Consider the following 15,816-nt stretch of genomic DNA (forward strand, 5'->3'; position numbering starts at 1 on the left):
GAGGAGGTGCTGGCGCAGGGCAGCTTCGTGGCCGCCCGCGCCCCGGGGGGGCTGCACGTGGTGGCCTGCTATGGGGAGAGCCCCAGCGCCCTCGACCGCGCCCGCACCCACCAGCTGATCGGCGAGCTGGAGTGGAAGCTGCCCAACCCGCCGCCCGAGGTCTACGCCAGCCTGGAGGCCGAGCCCGCGCGAGCCGCCGGCTACCTGGCCCGCCGCCTGCTGCAGAAGCTGGCCGAGGGCCTGGGGCCCGGAGTCAGCCTCCTGGTGGTGCCCGGCAAGCTGGAGATGAGGAGCAGCTTCCCGCAGGCCGCCAGCCTCCGCCACGAGTACCGCCACCGCCTGGCCTCGGGCACCGTCTGCGTCTTCGGCTGAGCCCCCGAATAAAAGGCCCTTTTGCTACGCCCAGCCTGGTCTCTTGCACCCTCCCGCACTGATACTGAATCGGGGTCCATCTGCAGCCGTATTCCCTGCACTGACTGGCAGCAGCAGTGCCCCAGGGGTCTCTGCCGGCCCTTCCTGGCGAGGCCACCGTTCACGTTTGAACCCAGGACCCTCCCCTGCCCAGAGAGAATCCTGACCTGGCTGCTCTCTCAGCTCAGGGGACTCAGCATCCAGAGGGGAGGGGTGGGATTCAGTCCCATTCCCACAAATGCAGGTTGCCCTGGGAGGGGGGGGCAGTCTCTGGCACAGGAACCCGACTTGACCCAAACATTTTGCCATGAGGAAGGCCAGAGGCGGACTGGGAAAGGGAGAGGGGGCGACTCTTGCTGGGATGAAGGTGCAGCAAACACGTCACCTGGAAGCCCCCCCTCCGCCCCTGACCCAAGAGATCAGCTGTAGCCCCCCCCCCCAACACACAGGCAGACGGTGGGCACCAGGCAGAGGCTTTTATTGGGTGCTGGTGGGTCAGGGCTCCTGGGGAGGAGCGTGGGAGCTGGGGGGTCACCTCAGGGCAGGAAGGGGCCCTGAATCAGAATCTATTATTACGGTCACAGACCAGTTCCGGGTCACTTACAATATCAGGAAAATCATAAAACACAACAGGGATACAATTGGGTCTAAGAGAGATAATTCAGATATAGCGGCAGTTAAAAAAATATATTAAACCTTGATCACTAAAATATAACCTACAATTATCATTTAAAACCTTAATCATTTTGCTGGTACAGCTTGTTCCCTAAGTTTTATGGCAGTCGCACAGAGGAAGGGGCCCTGCTATTCATGTCTGGGGAACAGGGTGTGGGGGGCCCCCCTTGCCCCTTGCCATGGGGCACCAGAAAACATCCGCAGCCGTGTTCTGGGCAGGCACGGGCCCCGGGGCCCCCAGGAGATGGTCCACACTCCTATAGTGGTAGAAGTTGGGCCCCTGGAAAAGGAAGACCCCCTGGGCGGTGCAGAAGGCGCTGTCCACGTGGTCGTGGGGGGTGGCCAGCGCTGGGCCTGGCAGGCGGGGGCTCCTCCGCAGGTCCACCAGCTTCATGGCGTTTCCTGGGGGGAGGAATCAGGTCAGGCCCCCAGTGCCAGTCCCTGGAGCTGCCTGCAGAGCCCCCAACCCTCTTCTCCCTGCCCCCACCCCTCAACCACACAGGGCCCTTCTGGGCCTCTGGAGGGAGAAGACCCCCCCCTCGCCTGGCCAGAGACCCCACCCAGAAGTGAGTGGCCATCTCCTGCCCACAGACGCGGCTGTGCCTGCCTGCATGTGAGAAAGCAGCCTGCCTGGGACTCCTGCCTGGCAGCAGGCTGGACTGGATGACCCCTGGAGGCCCCTTCCAACTCAGCCATTCCAGGATTCCCAGGCCTGGGGGGCTCAGCAGCTCTGGCTTTCCTCGAGAGGAGTCCCCTGGAAGCTGCCCGATGGCAAGGGAGACCGCTGCTCCATCTCCTTCAGTGCCGTCTGCACAGGTTGGCAGCTGCTTCCCAGGCTTTCAGGCCAAAGCCTTTCCTATCCGTATGTGGGGAGCTATGGCCCTCTTTCCAGGCACTGAGCACCCCCCGCAATGCACCTGGGTCTAAGCGCCTTCCGCTTTGCAGAATGAGGCCCTCCCCACCCCAAATACCTTGAAAGACATAGAGGTCGCTGGCATGAGGGCAGGTGAAGGCCGCATCCACGCCCGGCAGCCCCAGCTCTTCCTGCAGAGGCCGGGGGTAGCCCTCCACGCGGCTGTAGCCAGAGCTGGCCCGGAAGATGGTGACCTCAGAGCCCTGCGGGCGAGAGCAGGAGGGGGAAGCCGCCAGTCCCACAGGGTGGGGGGCCCCAGCCGCCCCCAGCCCCTCAGGCCCCTTCCGCCTTCTGGCTCAGCTGCAGGGAATGGCAGGCGGGGAAAGCGGCTGCTGCCTGGCAGGGGTGGGACAGAGGACCTTTGGGGGTCCCTGCCTTCCAACTCTTCACTTCTGGGATTCTGTGCTGAGCTGGGGTCCCCCTCGGGGGGCTTCCCATAATGGCTGCTGTGGGGGCAGCAGGCAGGACTGGGTGGGCCCCCTTTGGCCTCAACCAACAGCCAGGCTTCTCTGGGAGGGGGAGTTTCACTGAACAAAAGCCCCCCCCCCAATAAAATCATTGCTGCCTTTTCGCTCCCCAGTTGCACCATGGGGGTGTCCATTTTTGAGCCTCCCTATGGGAAGTGTGGTGGCAGATGTGGGGAGAGATGGGCAGGGGCCAGAGGCTTAATACTGGGGGGGGGACCTGCCTTCTGGTGGGCAAAGGAAGAAGAATCCCTATGTAGCGGTTCATTCATCCTATGAGAGGTTAGGGACCCCCCCCCCTTGAGACTCCATGGCTCCCTCGGTCCTCTTAGGCACCATCTTCTGGCCAGACCACACAGGTGGGGGACAAAGCTGACCCCTGCCCTCTGCCAGGGCTGGCATGCGTTCCCATATTCCTCCTGATAAGGGAGGTGTATCTTCCCTCCCCCCCCCAGCTGCCCTGCCCCCCATACCTGGATCAGGTAGAATTTGTCCTCCCAGCTGAAGGCGGCGTCCACGTCCCCCTCCAGGCCCTTCCAGGTGTGGCTGAGAGGCCAGGCATGCCAGCCGTCGCGCCAGGAGTCCACGCGGAGATACTGCCCCCCTGGCAGGAGGGGAAATGGAGGGGGGCTTCATGCCTCCAGCTCCCTGGGGTGGGTGGGCAGCCAGCCACCATTTGGGTTCCACTTGAGGGTCTCCAACCTCCCCGGGGCTACGAGAGTGGAAGGGTCAGCTTGGCCCAGCCCCCTCCTCTGCCCACTTCCAGTGACAGCGAGCCCCCTGTTGCCCTGCCCCCAAAATGCCAGGGGGTCCCCGCTTGCTCACCGCGGAAGGCATAGATGCGCCCCGAGTCGTCCGAGGAGAAGGCTTGGAAGGGCTCCCCACTGCAGGGGTCCATGGCTGCCCTGAGGGTGGCATTGGCCTGTGCCTCGTGCCCGTGGCCTGCCAGGGTCAAGGGGAAGCAATGCAGAGAGAGAGAGCAGCTGAGAACAGAAACTCCCAGGGATTGGGGCCCTGAGAAACAGCCCTGTCCATGGGCAAAAACAGCTCCTGAATCTGACTGCCCCAGAGCCACAGCTGGTGCCCCAGGAGGGCAAAGGCTGCCCCACTGATCCCCCACCACAGGTGAGACAGTATCCTTGTCTGAAGTCCTTTTCCAGGTGAAGCCCCCCACTGCCGCCCCATCTTCATCCATGCGCAATTTGGCCTGTTCCCCTGAGGGCTGTTTGACAGGGGGGGCTTGCAGATGCCCCCCACCCCGGGGCCAAAGGCAATTTGGACTGTGAGCAAGTTGGCCCAGGGAGAAGCAGCCACAGGCCTCTTGGGCTGCCCCCTATGCCAAGGCCTGGAGTTGGGCTCCAGAGGGGTCCCCGCTGAGCTCAGCCCATGCAGTCTCCCCACCCTGGCCTACGGGCCGTCCAGCTGGCTGGGCTGCCACAAGCTGCCAGGCTGAGTGGGCATTCCAGGGCAGCTGCTCCTTGCCGGCAGGCCCTGCGCAGCTGCCCCAGCCGGGACCTGCCACTCGGGGAGAAGGGTGCCCAGGCGCCCTGGTCTCCCCAAACCACAGCTCCTCGCAGCCGCCTTTGGCTTCTGTGGACTCTGGCGCAGCACATCTTGCAGGAGAGGAGGGGCTTTTTGCTTCTGGCACCCCCAGATTCCCTCTTGGCCGTTTCCTCGCATGCAAGACTCCCTGATCAGCCCCACAGGGTAGGGAGGCTCAGTGGAGTTTGCGCCTGCTGGCTTGTGAGGGGATAGATGTTCCCTTCTCAGAGCACCCCAAACACAGCAGCAGGGATGTGGGGGAGCTCACCTCTTCCCGGGCAGCGCATGAAGTAGTCCCTGGCATCCCGCGGGTACTTGGGGGGCACCTCGCCCGTGACGGGGTCAAAGCGCAAGAACTGGATGCCCTGGAAGCAGTAATAGCGCTCCAGCCAGCGCACGGCAGAGGAGCAGTTGGCCACGGCCGGCCAGGAGCGCTGCTTCACCATCCCGGTGGCCAAGTCGTAGGAGAAGACCAGGGGGCCTGCGGGAGACAGAGCAGAGAAGGGGGGTCAGCGGCTGCCGCCTCCATGCAAGTCAGGCAAACAGAGAGTCCTAGAATTGCTGAGTTGGAATCCCCCTGCAGTGCCCCAGTGCCCTGCTCTCCCATCCAATGGAAACCAGACCGGACCCTGCTTAGCTTTGCAAATGTGCCAGCAGTTCTACTGCTGCACCACCAGGAGCACCTGGCTGGCGGCTGTGAGAAGAGGGCACTGGGCCAATGGGACCCTTTGGCCTGATCCAGCCACAGGCCAGCTCTCCTTCTGACCTCTTTTATGACACTCCATGGGTGTTTCGTGGAGGGCAAGGGGAACCATGGGGCAGGGTCCAGGATGCTCAGATTACTGCCACCAGACCTCCCCTTTCACGATGTAACCATGATGTATTAGTGATGTAGTTTGGGGGGCTGTAACCTGGGGATTGGCACCTAACAAATGTTTGGGTTCTCTTTTGTTCCGGGCTTCCATCCTGTTCCACCTGGAGGCAGGTGGGAGTCCTGTCGCGACCGTCTTCAATCCAGACCAATTTGCTCTGCTATTCCTGGCCGGAGTCCTTGTTTTTTGTCCAAGGGAGCCTCAGATTTCTCCGTTGACATGGGAGGCGGCTGCCCAGAGTGAGCTCTGTCCTATCGCAATCGCTATAATCTACGCTGGTCCCCAAATCCAGAGGCCGGACTTGAAAAGTGTTTCCTTGGCTCTGAGGATTGTTCAAAAGGTGCTTCTTCCTCACCTGGGTGACCAACAAGGTGGCGCAGAGCTGAATTCTCCCCACGCTGGGAGGCGCATGGCCCTCTGCTGGGGGGGGGGTTGACCTCTGGGGCCCCTTCTCCCGCCAGGACCCCTTCTTCCCAGGGGCATCTGGCCCTCCTCCTGAGCCCCTCAGCCCCCCAGGAGACACGATCCCGCTCACCCTTGAAGAAGAGGACGGTGGGGGCCGCACACTCCTTGGGGTGACACTCCACAGCTGCATCCAGGGGCCCAGGCACCCCTCTGAACTCTTCCTCGAGGCGCCGGGGGAAGCCGGGCCTCAGCTTGCCCTGGGCATAAGCCCAGACCCACGGGCCCTGCAGGGAGACCAGGGCACACCCTCCATCTCAGCCGAGGACCACAGGGCGCAAAAGGTGGCAGCCCCACCGCCTCCCTGCCCCATGGGTGGGGCAGCTCAGTGGGAGAGAGAGGCCACCCACCCCACTTGCCTCCGCATCCTGCTCCGGCAGCCCAGAGTCCCCGTCCCCACAGCACTGGGGTGCCCCACACCTTCCCATCCAGGGCACAGAAGCACCCCTGGCTGGGAGGGCCCTCCTGCCTTGCAGAATCCGCTGCCCCAGGGAAGGTTAGGGGTTCTTTGGTTGGGGGCAGTCACCCCTGGCCCGACTGTGTCTGAGCCCCCACCTGGAAGAGGTAGACGTTGTCGTGGGCGGCCGGCTGGTCCAGGTGGTGGATCCTCAAGGCGGCATCGAGGGGCCCCTGGATCTGGGGCCAGGAGGCGTTGAGGGGCTTGGCCGGCCCACTGAAGCCCTTCCAGACCACGTCCCCTGGGGAGGAAGGGGAGGCTCAGGAGGAGGCACCTGCCGGGGCCCACGGCTGAGCCCCAGGGGGGTTGACCTGGCTTCAGCAGCCCCTAGGAAAGCATCCTGAGGTCGGCATCCTGACCTGCCTGGGCCCACATCTCACAGAGACCTCCCCATAGCAACCCCTCCTCACACCATGGGAAGAAAGGGGGGTGAAGGCAGCTGTGGAGGGGGGCAGAGAGCAGACGGGGTGTGGCTGGTGCGTGTCACGTCCTGTGGGCGTGGAGCACCGCCTGCGGGGGCATGGCAGCCAGCAGGGGGGGGCAGCCGTGATGGCACCCCATTGGGATTGTGCCGCTGGGGGTGCTGCACTGTCCCTGCACCCCTGTTCCTCCGCCAGTGGGTGCAGGGAGACGGGTGGGAGATGCAGGCTACCTTTGAAGAAGAGCATGTTGCCTCTCTCGTCCAGCGTGATGGCGTCAAAGCCTTCCTCGTTGGCACAGCGCCTGGCGGTCTCTGGAAGAAGCAGAGAACATCGCGATAGATCACCAGCTAACCACCGCGATACGCCAATATCTCACGAGGTCTGAGATAAGGATGGCGCTATGGAGAGGCCCTGGCGCTGCATGGCTTTCCCCACACGATGATTTTTGCATAGCGCACACAAACACATCATTATTCGCGATATATCGCCAGGTCAAAAACTATAAAAGCAAAATCATGATATGGACTTCAAACCAGTTTGGGATGATATATTGATATACCAGCCAGCCCTGTGCCCCCAGAAATGAGAAAAATGCCAGAATGTACCCTCAGAAAGTGGTGGGCACAACCAGTGCCTGTCAGAGGGTTTGTTTGGCTGTGATTCCCACACTTGATGACCCCTGAGTCCCTCCCAGCTTTGCAGTTCTCTGATTGTCTGCAACGCACCAAGTGGGGATGGGGGCAGCCTGGCTGGGAGTGGGGCAGGGAGACAGAAGGGGGTGCCCAGAGCAAGGGAGGAGAAGGACCTCTGGAGAAGGTGCCCATTGACAAAGCCCACCTGTGTCGTTGAGCGGAGGCTGTGAGGCCGAGTGGTGCCAGCTGCTGCCGCCGGTGCCATTGAACTTGCTGCTCCCGTGACCCCTGCCAAAGAGAAAACCCCGGTTAGCAGCTGGCCGTGGGGCCCCAGCAGGGATGCTCTGGCGGAAAGAGCCCCAGCCTCAGGTCAGCTCCCGCAAGAGGACATGGGGGCACAGTGGATGCTGCTCCAGGGGGGTCTAGGGAGAGAAGACCCCCATAGCAGAGCCACCCCTCCTCTCCTTGGACCCAAAAGCTGAGCCCTCCCTCCATCCCCGCAGCCTCCTCAACTGACAGGCCTGCAGGCATAGCAGGTTGCCTTAGTCAGACCACAGGTCCATTTAGCTCTATAGTGCTCACACCGGCTGGCAGCCGCTCTTCAGGTGGAGGGTCTGGGAGACTTCTGCCTTTGGGGATTGGATCTGAGACTTCTGCAGGCCAGGCAGGCGCTCTCCCACTTAGCCACCTCCTTCCCTCCCCGGGACGAAGGCCCAAACGGAGCCCCCCCTGCCCCATTCCTGGCACTCACGGGGGGTGGGCCAGGGCCAGGGCCCAGCTCAGGCAGAGGGCTCCCAAGGGGCTGCGCATGATGTGCTCCAGTCCGAGGCCGGGCCCTGTCACCTCTTATATCAGCAGAGAGGAGGGATTTCCCAGCCCAGGAGAGTTGCACAATCCGCACTCGCCACCGTTAACTCTTTCCGCAAAAGGCCTTCGGGGCGGAGGCTGCCTCTGGGGCACTGAGGGGGGGAGAAGAAGGGAGGCTTACGGGAAAAGGTGTGGGGCTCCTGCCCATTCCAGAGACGTGGGGAGGGCAAATGTTCGGCCTTGATCTATGGCCGGCCCAAAACAAATACACATGATTTTTTTCTTCATGTATGGCAGGATTTTAGTTTCTTACTCAAATGCAAGTCTGTCTGGCTCATTTAAGACAAGAGAGAAGCTTTCTTCCCAATAACAATGGAACTCACAGATGGAATCCTTATTTTTATAAATATTTATTATTCGCAACGGGAATCTTATTATGAGTTAATGCTATATTATCCATTTGGAGCTGCGCTGGGTACCGCCTAGGTTTCTGTCTTCAAGCCCCACGGACAGGGTCAGCTGCAAAGAAACCAAGGCCCCTAGGAATACGTGGTCCTGTTGCAGCATGTTTGTTTGGGGGGTCAGGCCCCACCCAGACTGGGCAGCAAATAAATTGCCATGTGCAGGCAGCTGTACGCCCAACCATGTTTCCTCTTGGCTCATTAGATCAAGGGAGGGCGTGACTGGTGGGGTCCGGAGAGTGGGGGATGCTTGGTTGATAGAGGGACTCCTGGTCCCGGGAACAGGGCAGCCTCAGTCACCCAAATGGGAAATCTCAGAAAGATCTGCGTTCTAGTTTTTAAAATAAAAAAATTCCTTCCAGTAGCACCTTAGAGACCAACTAAGTTTGTTATTGGTATGAGCTTTCGGGTGCATGCACACTTCTTCACGAAAGCTCATACCAATAACAAACTTAGTTGGTCTCTAAGGTGCTACTGGAAGGATTTTTTTTATTTTGTTTCAACTACGGCACACCAACACAGGTACCTAGCTGTAACTAGAAGTAGGTTTTAAAAACTCTTCCTTCCTGGCTTAAAGAAATCATTCATCGCTTCGTTCCAGGCACAAATATATCTTCCTTGTTGACTTCACCTGTACATTGCAATGCCTTTTGATAATGGCAGAAACTGAAACGCGTCCCAGATTTGTAATGGATGGCTGTGAGGTCTCTGGAGCAGAACTGGCAGACATGGAAGGGAAGATGTTGACTTTGACGGGGACTGAGCCTCCTACCGAGCAGAGTCAGCAGAGTCAAGTGTGTCAGAACAACAACTCTCTTCTCCCGAGGAGACACATCAGTCAGGGAGGCTCTTTGCAAAGGGGCAGGTGTGGGGCTGGCGAAGGCGTGGGGCTGGGGAAGCGCTCCCACAGGACACCCCAGAAGGCACCAGAGTGAAGGCACCCTCTTGCGATGGGAGCCCCATGTGGGGCAGGGACTGGAAGAGAGACATTTGGCTCCCCTGGGATCCCCTCGATAAAGAAATGTCCCACGATGGCCGCCTTGTCCTTCCTCCTGGCTTGGCTCTTCAGCATCAAGTACGTTTCTGTACACAATTCAAAGTGTTGGTGCTGACCTTGAAAGCCCTAAATGGCCTCGGCCCAGTAGACCTGAAGGAGCGTCTTCACCCCCATCCTCCAGCCCGGACACTGAGGTCCAGCTCCAAAGACCTTCTGGGGGGTTCCCTCCCTGCGATAAGCAAAGCTACAGGGAACCAGGTAGAGGGACTTCTTGGTGGTGGCGCCCACCCTGTCGAACACCCTCCCATCAGATGTCAAAGACAACAACTACCTGACATTTAAAAGACATCTGAAGGCAGCCCTGTTCAGGGAAGTTTTTAATGTGTGACATTTTAATGTATTTTTCATCTTTGCTGGAAGCCGCCCTGAGTGGCTGGGGAAACCCCGCCAGATGGGCGGGGTACAAATAATAAATTAAAATTATTACTATTATTATAAATCTGCTATGAGAGGTACCAGCTGTGCAACCCCTGGAACGCCTGGCCTGGTCCCAAATTCGTGGGTCACGTCTGCGTAGGGGTGTTCTGGCTGAAGGATGGCAGATGCCCCCATCGGAAGGAACTCTGCATAGGGCATCTGGAGTGGGGGTGGCTGCCGCGATGACTGTACCACCTGCTCACCAGCCCTCAGAAAGTCTGTCTTAGGCACAGCAATTACCACAGGCCTCTCTTTAAAATGGTTTGCATTGCGAAACATAGAACAGGTCTTCTCCAAAGCAACTCCCAGGGTTGCTGGAGATTCACCTCAGTCAAGAGGAGCTTGTTAAAGGCCAACTTTGTTTGTTGTGGATTTCGCAAGCAGGCAATCAGGAAGGTTCTTGCAGTGGTCAGTTAAACAAGAGAGGTGGGACTTGCAGCAAAAGCTGTCCAGCGACCAGACCCAATCCTGACTTTCTGAAGCACCAGCCAGAGCAAATGTTGCCCAACTCAGCTGGCAGGCGTGGGAGCTGGAAGAGGAATGGGGGTGGGGCGGCTGGGACAGAAGGGCTTTGTGCTCCCAGACCGCCAGCTATGAGGAAGCCCACCCAGGCGCACCCTGCAAATTCCACGAATTGCACAAGGCTCAGAGAACGGGCGCCTCTGTCTCGGAGGGCAGAGATTGCTGCAGGTGCGCAAAACTCCCGCCTCCTCCAGCTCCAGAGGCTTCCTTCAACTCACATCCAGATTCTTCCCTTCTTTCTTTCTCTCCTTCCAGTATTCTTTTGCAAAGCAATGCTTGCCACCCTTTCTCAATTTATGTGTGATAAGAATTTTGAAGTCTTAGATATATAATAAATGTTCATAAATGTACCAACCATAGATCACAGGAAGACCAACCTGAAACAATTTTTGATTCTGAAACTGACCAAATGTTTTCTCTGCAAGGTCAAAGGAAAATGGAAAAGCCTCCCCATTGTCTTTTCCTTCAAAAATCCTGTCTTAAGGGTATGTCTGTGTATGAATAGGGTGTGAGCCTGTGACCTGGCTCAGGAACTAAGTATTTATCATTACAAAAGACTGGCCAGGCTCCCCAGGGTATCCAATCAAGTGACCATTAACAGGTAACCTGGCAGAGAAGATAAACAACACACTCAGATTTCTGCTGTAGACTGCCTTTTCTGTGATGTAGGTATGATGTATCTGGGGGTGGTCTTGGACTCCAGGAAGGGAATTTAAAATGTCTATATAAAGGAAGGCATACTTTTGTTCTGGGTCCCTCCTCTCTCCTGCAGGTGAGGGGAGCACCCTGTTGCAACAGATCAATACAGATCAGGCTTACGAGCTGCTTTGCTTCTCAATATTCTCTGCTTGGCCTCTGTTATTTCCTCCTATCAATAAGGAACCTACATAAGGACTCTATATGGGCTCTTGGATACCCCACAAGGGAAAAAAGGGCAGATATTTGTTTACAACATATGCAAGGAAGAAAAAGAATCATGCAGTCTGAACTCTCCCAGTTGTGGGATCATAAAACCGATTGCAGAGTTGGAAGGGACACCGAGGGCCATCTAGTCCAACCCTTGCAATGCAGGAATGTGCAGCTGTCCCACACGGGGACCGAACCTGCAACTTGGGTGCTCTCAGCACTAAGCTGAAACCAACTGAGCTATCCGTGAGGCCTGATCCTGGCTGTGAGACCCGTGACCAAGGTGGGGAGCTGAGGGCCTCCGATGCCCCTTCCCCGCACAACTGATGCCCCCCAGCCCCCAGGGGACGGCCGCTTACGCCTCCTCGACTTCTCCAGCAGTTGCCGCCAACTTATGATTCTTGATGTAAGAATTTCTTAGTGAAAGCCTTAAACTGAGCCGAGAGTAGAAAGCCTAGTGGCCAAGACCTCAGACTCCCAACTCTGCTTTGGCAAAGGCTTTACCGTGTGGGTCAGGATGACACCTAAGTGAGCCTGCAAAGTCCCGAGGGGAAGAGGGATCCCCGTGGTCAAGTGCACGGCTAAAATTGGCTAAAGTCATAGTCCCAGGACTCAGCTCACCGCACGCTCTCCTTGGTGGGGACACAATTTGGAAGGCTGTGAGCAGCAGCAGAGCTTCCCAGCCCGCCTTCCTGGGAGTGAGGTGGGCTGTCATTCCGCCTGCGCCAGGAAGCAGGGAGGCAGAAGCCCCCTCAGGTCTCGAAACCAGGCCAAAGCCAGACTGAGCTGGGGCCAGGCAGCCTGGTCACCTAGGCACACCCTGAGCGGCCAGCTCAGCCACTGCTGGCCAGTTCCACTTCCCCGGCCTGTGAGTCTTGCAAGTGCAGCACCTCAGAGCTATAAATTCATCCGCACACAAGGAGTGTTCAGGGCTCTCTCCAGGGGGCACCTTCAAAGCTGCCTCTGCTTCCGGCCAACGTGCACTCAATGCGTGCGGCTGGGAACTTCCAGCACTTCACAATCCCGTTTCCAGGCAGACAATAACTGCAAATTCCCCTGCTCTTTCCAGGGGGTGAAGTGCCTCTGTCCCTTTGGAAATTCTCCTCCCCTTGATTGGGCTCTTTCTCCCGAGAGCTGGGGGCAGGAGTGACCCACATGCCAAAGCCTTTTAGCTGCTTTGCGGCAGCCGGTCCATTCCCCGGTCTGCCAGGCGGAGAGGCGAGTCTCGTTGGGACTCACCTCTAAAGGAAGGCGGCAACGTTTGGGATTTGGGGGTTTAGAGAAAAGGCAAGTGTTACGGAAAAATTCCGGGTGCGGAGTTGTCCTGCCACCCAGCTCGTCGGACAGAGTCCGCGGGTCCTAGCGGGAAAAAGTAAGCTCAGCCGGACACAGGAGCAAACTGCGGAGACCCAAAGTTTATTGCGCAACAGGTTCAAAATGGCATTGAACCCCGAGAATGGGGTGACATAGGCTTTTAAAAGTTCCCTCCATAACCCAGAATACAGTGCAGGAAACGTCATGAATACATTATGGGAAGGTCATGTTCCACGAATTACATCATGAATATATTTCACACGTCATGAATAGATTAAGGAAGGGTGGGATTACATTCATTAACATTTCGGATGAGGGAGGGGGAGATATGCAGAGCAAGAAATATACATAGATAAACATTTACTGAGTACCGGTGGTGGCAAGACAATGGGTCGGAGATAGGCATCGTCTGCCACCTAACATTGCCTAGAGGAAAGGTTTGACGAAGCGATCTGGCAGGATTAGGAAATTCCTGCGTACGTGACCTGCCGCTTCAGGGATTATGGAAGTAGGGACAGCATCATGGAGTCCAAGGGGAACTGAGTTGAATGACACCGAGATCGAAGAAATCGGAGTTACGGTTGATTTTATATTAATTTCTAAAGATTTCAATGATTTCTAACCCATTCTGTACTGTAGGGCAAAAGCAGAAGCAGAATGGATACATTGTAGCAAGATTTTGACAAGCGGAAACAGAATGGATACATTGTAACGGGATTTTGACAGTTTTACGAGGTCCTTGGTTTCAGATCCATTGTTCTCGCCGTGGGGGGCCGTCAGCAGCTTGTCAGGAGTGAAATGAGGCGTGCAGGAGCTCCTGAGCTAGCTCGTGCAGGACGAATGCATGGCTGTGATTGGCTAAAGCGCGGCCATAGGAATAAGCGGAGATACAGCAACACACGGTCTACTCGTTATAAGTATGGAGCGCGAACAGGCATAGCAAGAGATAGGGATATATACATGAGCTTATTTCGCTCGTAGAAAGAAGGGAAAAAAGGGGGTTCCACTGGGGTCTGGGAGAAGTGTGGTGCTTATGCAACGGTGAGGGGGCTGAGGGTGAGTGTGTGGTGGGCACCCTCGAGGTCATCGCCTCGGATGTTCTTAAAAGAGGGGGAGGAGAGGATCCCCCCCCCTTCCGTTCCGTATCACAAGTAAGCGGCAACAGGAGAGAGGTGTGTAAGATTATGCCGAGAGAGAGCAGAGGGGGGAAAGCTTTTCCCCCTCCCTCGTGGGCATCCCATGAAACTGAACGCTGGAGGATTCAGGACAGAGAAAAGAAAGCCCTTCACACAGCGCAGAGTAAAACTGGGGATGCCCACCAACCTCAATGGCTTTAAAAGAGGGTTGGGCAATAAACGGAGGAAAGCAAGACTAAGGATGCCCACTAGGCAAGACAGCTCTGCTCTGATTCTGAATACCAGTGACTACAGGAGGGAAGGGAGCTCTTGTAATCTGGTCCTGCTGGCAGGGTTTGCTTCAGGGCCTCTGGTCGGCCACAGGGAGAACAGGAGGCAGCACTAGACCGTCCCTTTGGCCTGATCCAGAAGGCTCTGATCCAGAAGGCTCCGTTGGTTTTTCTTTATCTTAAAGAGGTGAATAATGATACTCAGGAACCAGATTGGTTTCAGAGGTGTATGTTTGCAGTTTGACCTGCTTAGCTGCACACCTGTGGTCTCTCGACTTTTTGCCTAATTAAAAGGGGAGTTACTTTCTGCACCGAGTGCAGGAAGGGATGTGATAAGATAATTGGTTAATTGAAACTGCATTTAATTTGATCAAATGTCTTGTAAGCTGCCGGTGAGGAGGAGTGGTGGCTTGCAGTGTGGTGTCGTGGTTCAGAGCGGTAGTCTCCTAATCTGGGGAACCGGGTTCGCGTCTCCGCTCCTCCACCTGCAGCTGCTGGGTGACCTTGGGCCAGTCACACTTCTCTGAAGTCTCTCAGCCCCACTCACCTCACAGAGTGTTTGTTGTGGGGGAGGAAGGGAAAGGAGAATGTGAGCCGCTTTGAGACTCCTTAAAGGGAGTGAAAGGCAGGATATCAAATCCAAACTCTTCTTCTTCTTCTTCTTCTCTTGCAGCGTTTGGCTGTTATGTTTTTGAAAATAAAACTAAGAAAAGATATTGTGGACAGCTTTTTCTTTCTACGCTCCATTCACTGCGCACACTCTGTCTTGATGAAGAAGTTCAACACTCCTGTCCTCCTCTCCAGGACCAGTCAGCTCAGGAGGCAGCCCTGTGCCAGCAGCAGCGCCAGGAGCCTGAGTGGTGGGAGAAGCAGAAGTGGCCCTGGGCACCGCTTGGCCCACACCCCTCTGCTTATGTTCTCATGGAACCCCCAGGTCCAGAGACAGTGGTTGTGGGCATCCGGCTGCCTTGGCAGACAGTGTGGGGGGTTCCTCTGGGGGCGAAGTCAAACTGTTGAAGACTCGCAGCGCCTGCTGTGGCTGTAGAGACGGATGTGGGAAAGGCCTGTTTTGTTGCATCTGGGGCAGGCGAAGGTGCCCACCCGGCTGTGCTGATGCCCCAGGGTGTTTCCTCTCTCTCTGCCCCTGCCAGCAGTCATTCCTCCTCTGGGCACTGCTGTGGATGCACAACTGGACTATCTCCAGGCTCTATGCTCATCTGCAAGGGATTCCCACATGGCAGGCCTGATGTTGCCAGCCATCCTGTCACGTTTGCAGACATCTTTGCAGCGTAGTTGGTTTGCCAACGGCCAGAAGCCAGCTCCCCGGAGATCACATCCTTGGGGATCCTGCTGCATCTTCCATTCTGCGCTCATGACCAAGCCAGCACAGATGTCGCTTGGACAGAAAGGCGAACATGCTGGGAATGGGGGCTTGGAGAGCACATCTCTGCTGGAGGCTCTGTCCTGCCACGTGATGCCCCAAATCTTCCTGAGGCAGCACAATGAGAAAGCATGGAGGCGCTGTTTTGGGCCAGAGGCCTTCTCTCTGCCTTCCTGGGTTCTGAGGGGCATTTAGTGTTATGTACTTAAGTTCTCAAAAGGGACGCGGGTGGCGCTGTGGGTTAAACCACAGAGCCTAGGGCTTGCCAATCAGAAGGTCGGCGGTTCGAATCCCCTCAATGGAGTAAGCTCCCGTTGCTCGGTCCCTGCTCCTGCCAACCTAGCAGTTTGAAAGCACACCAGTGCAAGTAGATAAATAGGTATCGCTCTGGCGGGAAGGTCAACGGCGTTTCTGTGCACTGCTCTGGTTCACCAGAAGCGGCTTAGTCATGCTGGCCACATGACCCGGAAGCTGTACGCCGGCTCCCTCAGCCAGTAAAGCGAGATGAGCCCCAGAGTTGGCCACGACTGGACCTAATGGTCAGGGGTCTCTTTACTGAAGTTCTCCCCTGGGCCAGCAGGGGGTACTGTAGATAGTTTTCACTCAGGTCCACATATGCAAATGAGGGATCGAAAGTGACGTTCAGTGATTGGATAGTTACAGAAAGTGGTTACTGTTGCGTTTTAGTGGAGCTCT

The 15,816-nt window shown here is 57.0% G+C and overlaps 1 protein-coding gene across 1 annotated transcript; it reads right to left on the minus strand.

Annotated features, from left to right (window-relative positions):
- Window positions 1-872: 872 nt before the first annotated feature.
- On the minus strand, window positions 873-7,693 carry HPX (hemopexin). The gene is made up of 10 exons (XM_083499778.1): window positions 7,602-7,693; window positions 7,056-7,138; window positions 6,449-6,529; window positions 5,895-6,037; window positions 5,413-5,566; window positions 4,274-4,486; window positions 3,289-3,405; window positions 2,937-3,067; window positions 2,058-2,202; window positions 873-1,488 (listed from the first exon to the last, which is right to left on the minus strand). Exons 1-10 carry the CDS (start codon window positions 7,658-7,660, stop codon window positions 1,220-1,222), a joined length of 1,395 nt encoding a protein of 464 aa, XP_083355904.1. The 5' UTR covers window positions 7,661-7,693; the 3' UTR covers window positions 873-1,219.
- Between the last annotated feature and the right edge of the window lie 8,123 nt (window positions 7,694-15,816).

This window comes from Podarcis liolepis, assembly GCF_965112155.1.
Source record: "Podarcis liolepis genome assembly, chromosome: 4".
Classification (NCBI taxonomy): domain Eukaryota; kingdom Metazoa; phylum Chordata; class Lepidosauria; order Squamata; family Lacertidae; genus Podarcis; species Podarcis liolepis.